The 15,377-nt window shown below is 41.1% G+C and overlaps 1 protein-coding gene across 2 annotated transcripts in view; it reads right to left on the bottom strand.

Moving 5' to 3' along the window:
- Positions 1 to 15,377, bottom strand: part of SYNPR (synaptoporin) — a 167,345-nt gene that overhangs the window by 60,891 nt on the left and 91,077 nt on the right. Inside the window, exon 1 of one of the 2 annotated variants that reach the window (XM_056861469.1) lies at positions 814 to 1,088. The exons of the other annotated variant lie outside the window; for it this stretch is intronic. Coding sequence (XP_056717447.1) covers positions 814 to 837 — 24 coding nt within the window. The 5' untranslated portion in view covers positions 838 to 1,088. Of the gene's footprint in view, positions 1 to 813; positions 1,089 to 15,377 lie in introns of those variants that run through there. 2 annotated transcript variants of the gene reach the window in all.

Raw genomic sequence — 15,377 nt, 5'->3', positions numbered from 1 at the left:
TGCACTATTACCCATTTCACATCACACACCCAGCAATTCTATTGTGCAAGTTCAGCACTTGAACAAGCTTTGCTCAACTACAGCTTGATTACAGTGGGGATTGTAGAGAGTTGTACTGTGTTGTTTTCAAAATGAATTGTGTATGTTGTGCTCTTCATGTGAGTTTTCTACGGCATGTGGAACATGACATTTAAAAAAAAAGAATGTCTGCACATGCAGAAAAAAGTCAACGAACGAGAATAAATAAAATACATCTCTGCTTTACAGAAGGCTACAGATATAGTCTGTCCAGTTAACAGTACCTCTAAGCTGCTGTTGACCTGCTCAGCAAATAAATCATCACTATAATAGTTAACTATTTCTCTTGTTTTGGTCAAAATCTACCCAAGCAGCAACGAATACCTGCACTTAATCGCTTTCATTTATTGCCCCCTTATAGAATTATCGCATAGATCCATTTCTACACCTCTGTATTAATTTACTTTTTAAAGCATGATCTTGTTTTCTGAAAATCCCTGGCTTTTTTGAAGCAAAGATCCAACAAGGAATGAAAATAAAGTTTACCGCATTCCTTACTTATACACACAAATCACTGCAGCTTCCTGAACCGCAAGCTAAGTTCACTTCAGACAGTTCTCTCCCTTACATCAAACAGCAAAACTACCAAATATCATCAAGGAAAAGCATACAAATTATACATGGTTTAGGACCCAGCACACACATACGCACACTGACAGGAATAGCTTACAGTTACAAAACTAGCCAATAACATTGCACTTACAGTTGCAAGTGGGGAAAAATATTTTAGCTTACCGGAGCAAATATCACCATACACATTTACAAAAGGTTTTATAATCCAACTTCCCTCATCTGAAAGAAGACAATAGTAGGTGCATGCTAAAAAGAAAGGCACCCTAAAGCTCCTCAGTAGCCAGCACCAGCTCCTGTCCCTCTTTTTATGAAGCAAATAAAAGGAGAGCAAGAAAAATCAATGCTCAGGGAACGAGAGATGATATACCAATCAGGCAGCAGCCACAGCCTTATTTGCTAGGGGGAGGTAGTAGTGGTGGGGAAATGGTCTCATATTATTAGACAATGACTACACACAGTCTAAGGACAGGAATCGAATACTTTCCCCTTGGTGAGACCCTGATTGCTTTTGCGGCGTGTACTTCGCTGTTGCCTACCAAGTACCACAAAGATGCAAAAGCTCATTACTCAGAACTGCGAATGCCCTATTTGGCTTTGTTGAAAATGTCAGTCTGCCATAGGGAAGAAAGCTAGGGTCTCGGGCTTGTGCTAAGCCTGAACAGTCATTCTGAGCCACGTGAAAAGCATTTGAGAAGAAACACAGAGGAGCACAGGTAACAGAAACTTTGCCTTTGAGCACAGAGATGGATTTTTGCAAAACACTGATACAGAGTACTGATCAACTGTGGGGGGGGGGGGCTTTCAGGCAGGGAACACCATACCTAAGGATTAGAGAGGGGAACAACCACTGCTTCTCACAATCGTCTTTATAACTAAGGTGTGAGGCAGGTCACATGCAGCTCAGTGGGCAGTGGGTGTGAAAGTCTGACACTTGCATCTGTCATTGAATTGTGTGTCAGCATTGCCCAGAGCGCCACTCACAGTAGCCTCAGTCTGCTTGTTTGCATTGCTGAGTTTGTACAAGACACAAGAACATGATATCCTCTTTGCACACATACAATGTAGAGGAAACAGGGAGTTGCATGAAGCAGAGAGTTGGGTTTCCCTGGCTTCAGCATACATCTACAGTACTTGGGAAGAAAGGGAATACAGTGGGAATTAAATATTTTTTAATAGCCCATTTAAATGGCCTACCCCATTCATTTTATGCATGCAATCTTGTATTGACTATGTATCTATAATAGAGATTCTTTTCAGATGTTACAATCACAGTAGAGGTAGCCTACCAATGGAAGTGCGTTCTACCTGGAGCAGTGGACTCTGATCTGGAGAACTGGGTTTGATTCCCCACTCCTGCACATGAGCGATGGAGGCTAATCTGGTGAACTGGAGTTGTTTCCCCACTCCTACACATGAAGCCAGCTGGGTGGCCTTGGGCTAGTTACACTCTCTCAGCCCCACCTCCCTCACAGGGTGTCTGTTGTGGGGAGGGGAAGGGGAGGTGATTATAAGCCGGTTTGCTTCTTCCTTAAGTGGTAGAGAAAGTCGACATATAAAAACCAACTCTTCTTCTTCTACCTACAATCCTTCCGATATGAATGATTGCCATATTGTGTGAACGGGGCAACTCATGTATGTATCATATGCATTTAGCTTCAGTATGCACAAACTGACTGTTGGGCTTTTCAGCGTTCCGTTCACGCATGCCGAAGCTGTACACGCATGGTAAATATCTATGTTGTGCCTGTTTATACAACAGGGTGACAGCTCATACAAGGAAGATCATTGGTAGCATGCCCTCCCGGTCTGTGTGATTGTAACCTCTGAAAAGGATGACACTTTACAGGGTATAAAGGCTATCACATTTGTTTTAGACACTATTCTATTTACAATCAAGGTGGCTAAAGGTAAATTTTCGATACCCTTCAGTGAGATGGGGATTCTAATACCTGTTAGTGAATGTGGTTTGGTTTAGCCACTGTAAGTGAACAATGTGGAGATGAGGGATTTGTGGCACAGCACTAAACTAAGATGAAGGATTTAGTTCTCAGTGCAACATATAAGCATTATTCTCCCCAGTCCTCCTATGTCTCTTCGGTTGCATCAGTGCAATGCAACCATTCACAAAACTATTGTTAACACTACTGTCACCTGGCTGGCAACCATTAGTTATGAATGGCTAACCCTTGTAGAGACTATCTACAGCAGGGGTTCCCAACCTTTTTGAGCCAGGGGGTACATTTGAAATTCTGACACAGGGTGGCAGGCTCAATCACAAAATGGCTGCTGGTGTCAGGGAGTGAGGTTATGCATAACTCTGATAGTAATTCTTCAACATTTCAGGCAGAAGCTCTGTTTAACAGGAAGCCTTTTAAAATGAGCTCACTGTTTAAAGATATTTTCTTGCCTACACACAGCTTATATTCAGTTTTACAGTGAAGATCCTTGTGCTGTGGTAGCAGTTTCTCCCAAAGCAAACTTTAAAATTTTTTTTGCACAGCTGATCAGATCTCCAATGGCCAATCAGAAGCCTTGATGGACAAAAGCTCCACCTGGCCCCACCCACATTCTAAAAACACTCAGCAGGCAACATGTTGAGGAAACCTGATCTATAGTATGAGTGTAGGGTTGCCAGCTCTGAGTTGGAAAATATCTGGAGATTTTGGGGGTGGGGCCTGGGGAGGGTTTGGAGAAGGGAGGGACTTCTATGCCATAGAGTCCAATTGCCAAAGCGGCCATTTTCTCCAGGTGAACTGATCTCTGTTGGCTGGAGATCAGTTGTAATGATGGAAGACCTCCAGCCACCACCTGGAGGTTGGCAACCCTATATGAGTGACAAGTTCTGTGAAGTTGTACCTATTTAAACCTATTTAAATACTATAGATACAAATGGAGGATGGGAAGGAGCGCATGGTGAATTCAGACGTTAAATCGCCAGATAGCCGCAAGACTAAAATAATGCCATGGACAATACCTGCCTGCCCCTGTATTTCTTAGACAGGCTTACTAGTGATGGTAAGCATCTCAGTGTCTATTCGCATTAATTTTTTAGATGTAAACCTGAGTTGCTTGAAATATACACCTATGTATGAATACGAAAGGTTTGCAGACATGTCTCATAAGTTTACAACAAGATGGAATTTGCTTCGTCAGCTGTGTAATTTGTGATACAACTACTAAAGCCAGTTTCAACCCAATATTTTGTGCCCATAGGATGGCTCTTAAGAATACTCTCATGCATACACAAGCTTTTGCAAAGATGGTCTCTGGAAGCTGATGTATAAGAAAAGTATCATATATTTGAACACACTGCATAGCTTATAGTATCATTTCAAAATGTTACAGAATTGTGTGTTTCCCAGACCGAGGATTAAGGGTAGATTAATATTGCCACAATTAAAGAGCAATTAAGTGATAACTTCATAAGAATTCTGTGTGGAATGCCATTTATTTGCATTTTGCCGATGGTGGACTGAGGCTGAGAGTGAATTATGTGTTCAGGGGCACATGAATCCATGGCAGAGTCTTGATCTCTTCTGCTATGTCCAGGCCCACCACACCATATCACATGGCATGCCTACATGAGAATCATCCCCCAAAGCCCTTAGTGACTAAAACAAAAAGCCAACAGAAAGGCTGAACATCTCATTCTCAAAGAATGGCTCTCAATGCCTTAAAAATATGGCAGGCAGGTAATAGGAAAAATATGAGCTTTTCGCTGACTCCGCCCAGCTCTGTCTGAGAGAGTGTATGCATCATGCACATGTGTGGAAACTGCAGCGTTACAACAACTCATCTCTTAATGGTGGTCTTACAGGGAGCCTAAGATATACTGTATCTTACATTGGTCAACCGTGCCTGATACCAGTATGGCAATTTGCTATTTTTGCAGGGTTACGAAGCAGTTTACCAGCTCCTTCTTAGAATACAAACATGGTATTTCCAAACTGCATGCACTGGCCCGGATCCAGAGATCCAAATGTACCCAGATTCACACATGTACAGAAATCCCCATTTATTTCCAGGGAGGGACTCAATATTCTTTTGGCAAGCTGAGTCCCTTAATTTAAATGAACAGGGAGGAGGCTCTTGCAGATAGCAGAATTCCAACCTGTACCATAGTTTCTGCAGCTAAATCAATCTCAGAATGAGGAACAAGGATTAGGTTTTAATGTCAAGGCCCAAACCAATAGTATTATTTATTTATTCACAAGATCTGTATGCCATCTTTCTGCTCAATCAGGGCCCACTTCTACCCAGTGCCACAAATAGACTAGCAACATGTGCAGACTTACGTGCATTTTACTTTTTTTTCTGGTAAAAAAAGTTGAAATTTCCTGTTTATTAAGACGGGTTCTAATGCATAAACAGAGCTGACTTTTTCTTTTTCTCTTGGGGCATATTTATTTATATAGGCTATTTCTGTGCTGCCTCTTCAGAAACCTGCTTGAGTGGCTTACAACTAAAACCATGTCACAGTATTAAAAACAAGCCACTGGACACAAACAGCGTAAAAAAGTATCTATAAAACAGAAGTAGATCATTAAATGCCTGGTAAATAAACCCCTATTTAAAAGCCAGGGTAAAAAGATATATTTTGGCCTGTAGCTTAAAAGAAAGTAAAGTAGGTACCAGGCGAGCCTCAAGGGGGATGGTGTTCCATAGGTAAGGTGCCACTACAGAAAATGCCCTGTTTCTAGTTGCCACCTGCCTCACCACTGAAGGTAGGGGCACAGAGAGCAGGGCTTGACAGGCAGATCTTAACTGGCAGGCTGGATAGTATGGCAGGAGATGGTCCTTCAGGTACCCTGGCCCTTAGCTGTTTAAAGTGTTAAAGGCAAGAACCAGCACTTCGAATCGTGCCTGGAAACAGATGGGTAACCAGTGCAGATCTTTAAGTACAGAGGTGATACGAACCCTGCGACAGAGCCCTGAAAGTAGCCTGGCTGACTAATTGAAGTTTCAAAGGCAGCCCCACACAGAGTCCACTGCAGTAATCTAACTTGGATGTGATCAGAGCAGGGATCACTGTGGCTATATCATGCTTCTCAAGGAACGGCTGGCGAACCGGCCAGAGCTCATAAAAAGCACTGTGCGCCTTTGGAGGAGAACTGAGCCTCCAACCTTAGCCCAGGATCCAGTACCACCCCCAAGCTATGAAACTGCTCCTTCAGATAGAGTACAGCTGCCTCCATGACAGGCTGGTTTTACAGTCCCCAAGCAGCTTCTCCATGGACCAACACCTCAGCCTTGTCTGAACTCGAGTTTGTTGGCCCTCATCCATCCCATTACCTTACCCAGGGACCTTCCCCTGGAATTCCCTGCCCCAGGATGTGGTGATGGCTGCCAACTTGGAAGGCTTTAAGAGGGGAGTGGACATGCTTGTGGAAAGGGGTATTTATGGCTACTAGTAAAAATGGATACTAGTCATGATGGACACCTATTATCTCCAGGATCAGAGGAGCATGACTATTGTATTAGGTGCTGTGGAACACAGGTAGGATGCTGCTGCCGCAGTTGTCTTGTTTGTGGGCTTCTTAGAGACACCTGGTTGGCCACTGTGTGAACAGACTGCTGGACTTGATGGACCTTGATCTGATCCGGCATGCCTTTTCTTATGTTCTTATATTCATACTGAGAGGGAGCTTACTGTGCTCCCAGTTTAATGCTTTTGCATAGAACCATTAGTTTAGGACACAACTATCAGGAAAATACTGTTTTGATACTGGCTTTGTACACTTTTCCTGTGTGGATTCCGCTATGTACAGTGATGCTATGATTCTCTCATTTGACATGTGAAATAACTGAAGGGTCAGCAGTATCTATGGCTTGTCGATTTCTGGTGCTTTCAAATCTGTAGTTCTTCTTTGTTGGCAGGGGATCTAAAATTATCCAGCTAAATGTCATGCAAAATAGCTCTTGAAACTGGTCTGGTCCCTGTGATGCTTTACTTGCATTAACTGAATAGAAACGAGATCGGTTCACCGTTTTCCGCCTTCATCCCACTAGCAGACCCAGGGCTAACTTATAATTCATTGCTCAGACCACTGAGTAAATCTGCTTAAGGAAACTACAAGGCAGTGTTATCACTGCAGTGAAACATTATTTTTGTTGAAGGTAGAACACTATGCAGTTCAGTTTAGCATCAAAGCCGAAGGAGAACAAGCCTGATCTTAAAATAAACTTTAATGCACATCATACTTTTAAAAGATTAATCAGAAGAAGATTCAACACCCAAGGGAGGCACTGGACTATGTTCTGCAAGCCTACTGAACCAGATGCTGTTGAATCAGCATACCCAAGATAATAATTTGGCCTCTTGCTTCTGGGTTAGAGAGCTGTGATGACGGACATGATCCCAGAACTGAGAATTCTGAAATTGGGGGAAGGGCAATCAGTTCCATGATTAGGAAATCCAGATTCTCCAAGGGGAATACATCCTAATGACTGAGTTTGCAATTATTATTTGAAAGTCTTGCTTTGGCTTCAGAACAGAATGGGGAACTTCTTTTTAAAATGGAGTTTTTGTGCAGGGGTTTTATAACTGTTTGGGAAGAAAGGCTTGCGTACATGGGATATTGTGATAGAAACAGGTCTACAGAAAGTGACTAGCAAGAATACAGAATCAAGGAGAAGGGATAAAGAGTGTGGTAAATGTGCAGATGCCATCACCTTCCATTTTTCTGTCTCAAATGCTTAGCTCTCAGCTTTATATTTCCTGTTTTCTTTTCCCCGTGTTATTATCCCATTCAGTCTCAGGATGTTTTAGGTGCTACTGCCTTTGGTCTTAGATACAGTTCTGTGTGTAAGAGAGAGAGAGAGAGGAGGGGGAGAGAGTGAATGCAAGGAAAGGAATAACTGCAGTCTAAACTAGGGTTGACATGCTGGGCAACTGACCATCCAATCAATTGTCTGTTATTTGACTGTGGCTAAATATTCCATGAAGCCAAGAATAGCAGCTCATTAAAAAAAAAATTCATTGTGGTGTCATCTGTCACAACAGGGTGGTTGCCTTCTAGCTCTACAGCAGTCAGAAGATGATCTAGCAGCAAAGCCAAGCATCTCCCATTGGCCACCTGCAACAACGGTAGGCATCTCCAAAAATAAACAAATACAGAAATCAGTCAGGTCATCAGTGGCAAAGGTGGCTGCCTAGGATTGCCAGTAACTTCATCTGACTTGTAAAACTCTTGTTGAAAACTGGACTGAGAGGTCTAGAAAAAAACAGTAGTTGGAATTTCTGAAAATACTGGCCGAAATAAAACTTGGAGATAATGGTTGTTGAGTGAGCTATTAAATTACAAAAAGGCAGGGAAGCCAAAACCAATTGCTAAAAAAGCATTTTATTAGAAAAGTGCATGGAAAAAATCTGTTAATACCCAGCCTAAATTCTATACTTGAATTGTTCACATATATAGAAGCTTCACCCAGTACTATTAAAATAACACACTGATTTTTTAAAAATTAATTTCATTGTTTCACATTAACAGCTAGTTTTTAAATAATTAGCATAAGCATCAACCCTGTGTATGATTAAAGTATTTTTTGTCTAAGAAAGTTAATATTTGACCATTATTTGATATTATTTGACTAATGTATTGCTAGTCCCCTGCCCAGCTATAGCCCAAACTAAAGCAGAATGTAGCCCTGACCACCAAATTCAGTTCTTGTGTGTGTGTAAAGTGCAGTCAAGTCGCAGCCGACTCACAGCGACCCCTTTTGGGGTTTTCATGGCAAGAGACTAACAGAGGTGGTTTGAATTCAGTTCTTACCAGACTCATATTCCAGAATTCCATTAAATAATAAGTCTATCTGTTTTCTCCCAGCCAGACATTTTGCTTTAGGCTCAGATTAATTAAAATATCATGGTGGCATCATTTTTGGGGGGACTAGGTCCCCAACTGAGTTCTTTTAGATCTAGTATCAAGGATATTAACATTATTTGGATGGCTAGTAGCACAAGAGGCAACTCACACTTTACACAGGGGTGTGCAGCCGGAAATCTCTAACCAAGACCCAGTAAAAAATAATTTTATCTTCATAAGTATTACAAATGCTGCGAATAAGTGGTCACAGAACAAAGGCTAACTGCAAAAGTATCAATGATAATGCTAATTTTCTTATAAAAATATAATGCCCTTTTTCTTTATACTTATTTAACAGCTTATTCCTGAGCCTGGGGGTTGAATGGGCTTAGGAGGCGGCGAGGGGCTTGCGCCGACATCCCTGCCACTTGTGCTGTGCAAACTGGCACAGATGCCAGCGAAATGCCACTTGCATTGGCCTCCCAAGACTGCCATGGCGGTGCAGCCCTAGGACACTGGCTTGGCCTTCCCTGGTGTCCTGCCAGAGCAAGTTCTTGCACTGGCATCCCAGGAGACGTTCCTGGGGCATTCTGTGGGCAGTGCTGCCAGTAGACCGCTTCCTAACCCCTTCCAGGCCGGGAACACCCTCCTCTGCCACAGCGGTGCAGCGCCAGCTTTTTGCTGGTGCAGCATCACTGTTTTCAGTGGGGCTTATTTTCCCCATTTTCAATTTTTGTTTTTTAAAAGGCCCTTTTTAGCCTTGCAAGCAGCTGGGAAACCTCTTTGGGGGCGCCATGGTGGTGCCTCAGCCATGCCATCCCCGGTCGCTGCAAGGCTCAGGAATGAGCTGTAAGTCAATCATCTTGTAACATAGATCAGTATTGTGGCTCCCACCTTGTGGAGTGGCCTACCTGTGGGGTTCAGGAAGGCTTCCACACTTCTGTCATTCCACAAACTACGGTGTATAAAACAGAAGTGAACTGGAGAGCATTTTTATAAAGATAGTAGGATCATATGATAATGGAATGGCTCAGGAAGGTTCTTTAATAAAGAACAGGCTGTGGACTGTGCTACTGCATACAGTATGTATTAGGTGTGTTATTCTGCTCTCACTGTCTTATTTTCTACTTATATAACACCATTTTCTGAATTTTTATGTCATATCTAATATTTGTGCTTTGTTTCAGATTTCTGTAATCATAGTACAATTACGTTGCTTATTAGATATGTCATCCTACTGATTCACACACACTAGGCAATCCGCCTTAAGTCTTCATGAGAAGGGCAGGCTATAAATAATATTTTTAAAAATCCAAAACAGAATTATTCTTCACAGCAGCCCTGCCTGCCTTGCCAGCATGTGCAAGAATACTTTGTTTGGCAAGAAGATGGTTGGATGGTTACCCTGTCATAACGTAATCCACTGAGTCACTCTCTTTTTCACTGCTCCTCCCACTACTAGTCAAAAGGAAACAAACAGTGGCACACCAGAACAAATGGTCCAATCAGAGATTTTCTGACCGCAAATGTCAGAAATAATTCTGTTAGGATTTGGAGCATTTTTCAGTACTTATGAATGGGCACTGTTTTTAGCTGGAACTTAGCTAGCAAACTGCTAGAAAACTGCACACCCCCAGAGAAAACATTTTATTTTAGACAGATGACTAAAAAAATCTCTACATTATTATTGATCCCGTCTGTCTGTCTGTCAATATGTTTTAATAATGTGCTTTACTGGCTGGTTTTATGCTGGTATTTTGCAAGTCTCTTTGATGGCTTTATAAAAAGTGACATAGAAATAAGTACAATAAGTAACTATTACTATATATACATATTTAGGATTTATTCTTCATTTCTGGGAGAGCTTGAATAACTCCATACTCTATAACATTTGATATTACAAATATACCCTGCCACTAGTAGTGGCTAACAATTAAAAATAAAAATAAATAAATAGAAATCAGATAAAATCTTTAAAATATCCCACAAAAATACAGTTGTAAGACTGAAAGCTCAACCAGTTATACAAACATTCAATAAATTATTCCATACTTCAGTGATCAATGATCTGTTAACAGTTCATAATTCAATAGTGCAATAGTCAACAATTCAAACTCAGAATTCTGTCCACAGCCTTTCAGTAGAGCTACTTCTGGAATAGTCAGGATTTGCAAACTTTTCAAAAGTCAAGGTTGGAAGGGATTTGATGTACATTGTTCTATAATAATAGAATGACAGCCAAGAGAAAGCTCTGTTTCTGACCAAGGGCATTGGATTGTTCATAATGAGGGAATGGTTTAAACATTTCCTTTGCTGATCTAACAATCTCAAAATGACTCTTTGTGACATCAGTACATTCTTTTTGATTTGTCTGCTTGGGAATAGTCCCAGTACACAGAAGAAGAGTTGGTTTTTATATGCCGACTTTCTCTGCCTTTTAAGGAGAATCAAACCAGCTTACAATTTCCTTCCCTTCCTCTCCCCACAACAGACACCTTGTGAGGTGGGACTGAGAGAGTTCTGAGAGAACTGTGTCTAGGCCAAAGTCACCCAGATGGCTTCATGTGTAGGAGTGGGGAATCAAGCCCGTTTTTCAAGATTAGAGTCCGCCGCTCCTAACCACTACACCATGCTGGCATAGAATGTTCAGGCACCTTTCAACCTTGAAAAGTGTTATATATACACACAGACAACCACTTTCCATGTTACACTGTTAAACAACACTGGCCTGTTCTCATGTTACTCCAATGTATAAAAGCACAATATAAAAACAGAAAATGGTGCTGAAAGGTCTTGCAGTATCTCATCTTCCTCAGGTTACTTACATATAATCTGCACTTCTACGCGGACTTGAAATGATTTTCAGAGACATACCAAAGCTAGTAAATAATGTTGTGAAAAGTTGTACAGACTAACAGCTAACAAGAATCTAGCAGTGCAATCCGGAGTAGAATGACACCTTTCTTAGCCCATTGACTTAAGTGGGCTTAGAAGGGTGTAACTCTGTTTAGGATTGTACTGTACACGTGTACTTAATTGGTGAACTATTTAGCACTCCCAAGATACATGATCCAAGGAACAACTCTCTCAACTCTCCTTTTCCCAAGGGATTTTCAAGACAGGCCATTTCACTTTCTCGTCTTGTCGCACCTCTGTAAAAATAAAGAAAAATACAGATTACACAGGAAAGAAAGGAAACTTTTAAAAATTCATTCTGAGGTATAACATTTTTGTTTTATGCCTTTTATGATTGAATGTCTTCCACACTGGACAACACACAGGTGACAGTCAACATTTCAGGTGGAACAATGACTTCTCTTCCATGCAGTAACAACAGCAGGATAATAATATGCAAGACTGACCAACAGGTATACTTTAACACATGGTGAAAAGGGGTAATTGAGAAATATGGAGGGGAAAAACCCAGACTTACCATCCAAAAATCCCATAGTCACTGAATCAGGAAAATTGTGCATTCTCCTCCCATTCCTGACTTCTCCCACAACTCCCCCTGAATTTCAAAGGCTTTGATCCAAGGGTTCAGGAATATCTACCTCTGGCTCCAGAAGATCAGGAAATCTTGTAGACCGGCTTGTTGTGTATTGTGTTGTGTGTGTGTGTGCATGAATGCATGAGCTCAGAAGACAACAAATAGAGGAAACAGAAATTGGTGACCTCATGCCACCCACGTGGAAGTGCCTTCTGCTCATATAGCAGGGATCTCCGGATCCAAGCCAGGCTCTTTAAAACCAAAATGGTATTCTGTGGTCACAATAGGACCATTTCTACACTAGAAGTGCTAGATTTAGTGCTGGAGTAAATTATTTCAGCAGTAATTTATCAAACATATTTGTTATAAGAAATGCACTCATTAATTAAAAGGAAGAGGCAATAAGATTATTGTCGAAGGCTTTCACGGTCAGAGTTCATTGGTTCTTGTAGGTTATCCGGGCTGTGTAACCGTGGTCTCCAGACTAACATAGACTATAGTCAACAATAGCCATGGAGATTAGCTTTGGACTTCACACATTAACAGATCACTTCAGGATACAATGGTTCCATATTAACATACCACACCGTCATTAGCACATTATCTTGATACTTACAGGACAATGATTAGCACATTACTTCTGCAGGACAATGACTCAGCTCAAACCCAACCCCCTTCTGACTATATCTTCCTACACACTTGACACTGAGAGACACTGTCCTTCAGTGTTACTACTCTGAAGATGCCTGCCACAGCTGCTGGCGAAACGTCAGGAAAGAAAATTCCAAGACCACGGTTACACAGCCCGGATAACCTACAAGAAGCAATAAGATTATCACTTGCTACACCAGTTTACTGCTTCATGTGCTACAATGTTGCTTTATATTTCCAGGTTGGGTTTAATATCAACCCATTAGATATTGTTGCAGCAACAGAATGCAGGCCTTCTCCTCCCTCTAAGTTTCTTACCATCTTTTGTCTCCCTCTGTATTCTGTATTTCAAAACCCCCATGCCATTCCCAAATCACTGTACTTGTTCCTGGTATCGACTAAGAAGAAACCAATGACTTGTGAGTGCAAGAGATGGCAAACATTCCTAGTAAATTAGCCCTTATAAAAAGGTATTTTGAAATCATTCAAATTACGACATCCAGAAAGAAGAAGCCACTGGGCCTTTTTTGGAATAATTATGGCTATTTCAGAAGTAATTGTATGCCATGCTAAATCAGAAATCCAGACTGCTTCACCCACATCACCCCTTTGGGTGACACTTACAAATCACTCCTTGTTTTCTGTGAGGGGTGCATTTGCCCAGTACATATGCACACCTGCAGTCAAAATGATGAGATGAGAGAAGGGCTTACCTATGTTTAGCAGGCTCCTCTGCTCAGGGCGCTGTGGGCTAACTTTACCCCACCATCTGATCATGTCTCCTTTAATAGCTGGGGTTTTCCCTGTGAGATACTCACACTTGTTCTGTATCCTCAGTGGCTACCTCAACTTTGTATCTCATAATTGCTGAAGGTCCTTCTCTAGCCTGCTGTGATAGAAGGATTCTACACCCTTGCTTTAGCTTCCACAAAAAGTTATATTGGAAACTAGCACTGAAAACATCCCAGACTTTCTCATGTTATCAGCCCAGCTCATAATACTCTTGTAAACCACATCTGAATTACAGGAAACACCACTAGAATGGTAGAAATATCACACTGCTGCTTCCTGAGGCCATTGGTCTGAATACTGATTCCTTAGAAATTTCTGGAGTTTCATTATTTAATTCCTAAGTACCACCAGAACTTGCATGATATATATAAAAACTTCATACTCTTGACTCCTTCAAAGAATCTTTTGAAGAAAAACTTGCAATTTTAGAAAGCTAAGTGAAAACTGAACTCAAAGCAATTGGGAGAAACAAGTCACCAGGAAGAGATAGGTTAGAGCTATTTCAAGCCACAGAAACACAGTCCATCAAAATCTTAACAAGAATATGCAAAAAAATATGGGGGAAAAAACAATGGCCCACATATTGGAAATGCTCAATCTACATTCTAGTTCAGAAAAAAGGAGACGTCAAAGACTGCAGCAACATTGCATTAATTTCTCACATGAGTAAAGTGATGTGCATAATCTTACAACAAAGACTCTTACCACACATGGAATGAGAAATGCTAAATGTTCAAGCTGGATTCAGAAAAAGAAGAGGCACTAGAGATCATATTGCAAATTTGTGTTGGTTACTGGAGCATATAAGAGAATTTCAGAAGAAAATGAGCTTGTGCTTCATAGATTACAGCAAAACGTTTGAATCATGAAAAGCTATGGTTGGTTTTAAAAAAAATGGCTGTGCCACAGCATCTGATTGTTTGGATGTGCAACCTGTACTCTGGACAACAGGCTACTGTTAGGACAGAATGTGGAGCAACTGAATGGTTTCCAATTGGCAAAAGTGTCAAACAAGGATGCATTTTACCCCCATAACTGTCCAATCAAGAGGATTGAGACTGGAAAGAGCAGCCATGAAGAATCTAGAAAAGATCCATAAAAGTAAGGATGTGTTGCAGGTGACCAAGGTCAAGATAATTCACATAGTAGTATTCTCCATTATTATGTATGGGTATAAAAATTGAACTGTTAAGAAAGCTGTCAGGAAGAAAGTTGATTAATTTGAAATATGGTGTTGGTGGAGAGTTTTATGGATACTATGGACTACCAAAAAGACAAATAAGTGGTTTCTAGATCAAATTAAGCCTGAACTGTCTGTAGAAGGCTAAAATGGCCGAACTGAGGCTATCATGCCTTGGTCCCATTATGAGAAGAGTCACTGGAAAAGACAATGATGCTAAGATAGTCAAAGGCAGCAGGAAAAGAGGAAGACTCAGCATGAGATGGACTGACTCAGTCAAGGAACCATAGCCCTCAGTTTGCAAGACCTGAGCAAGGCTGTTAATGATAGGATGTTTGGGAGGTCATTAATTCATAGGGTCCCCATAAGTTGGAAATGACTTGATGGCACTTAACACACACTTTATATATTCAAAGGTAAAGGTATCTGCAATAAAGTGCAGAATGGTAGGGTCTTGTGCCCAGTAACTAAAATAATAAGATACCATAGTAGAAAAGGGCAAGAGTCCAGTAGCACCTTAAAGACTAACAAAAATATTTTCTGGTAGGGTATCTGAAGAAGTGAGCTGTGGCTCATGAAAGCTCATACCCTTCCAGAAAATATTTTTGTTAGTCTTTAAGGTGCTACTGGACTCTTGCCCTTTTCTACTACTGCAGTCAGACTAACACCGCTACCCACTGTGAAATAAGATACCATGTTTTCTAATAAACCTTGTGGAAAAACTATCTAGGAACCTTGTCAGGAACGCTTTGTCAGGGAACACATTCTGCTAAATTTCGTTACACTTTTTGAATTTTAAATTTTGCAA

Source organism: Euleptes europaea, chromosome 1 (assembly GCF_029931775.1).
Source record: "Euleptes europaea isolate rEulEur1 chromosome 1, rEulEur1.hap1, whole genome shotgun sequence".
NCBI classification, from domain to species: Eukaryota; Metazoa; Chordata; class Lepidosauria; order Squamata; family Sphaerodactylidae; genus Euleptes; species Euleptes europaea.
The sequence above is the reverse complement of the archived record's forward strand: the minus strand, read 5'-3'. Positions and strand labels throughout refer to the sequence as shown.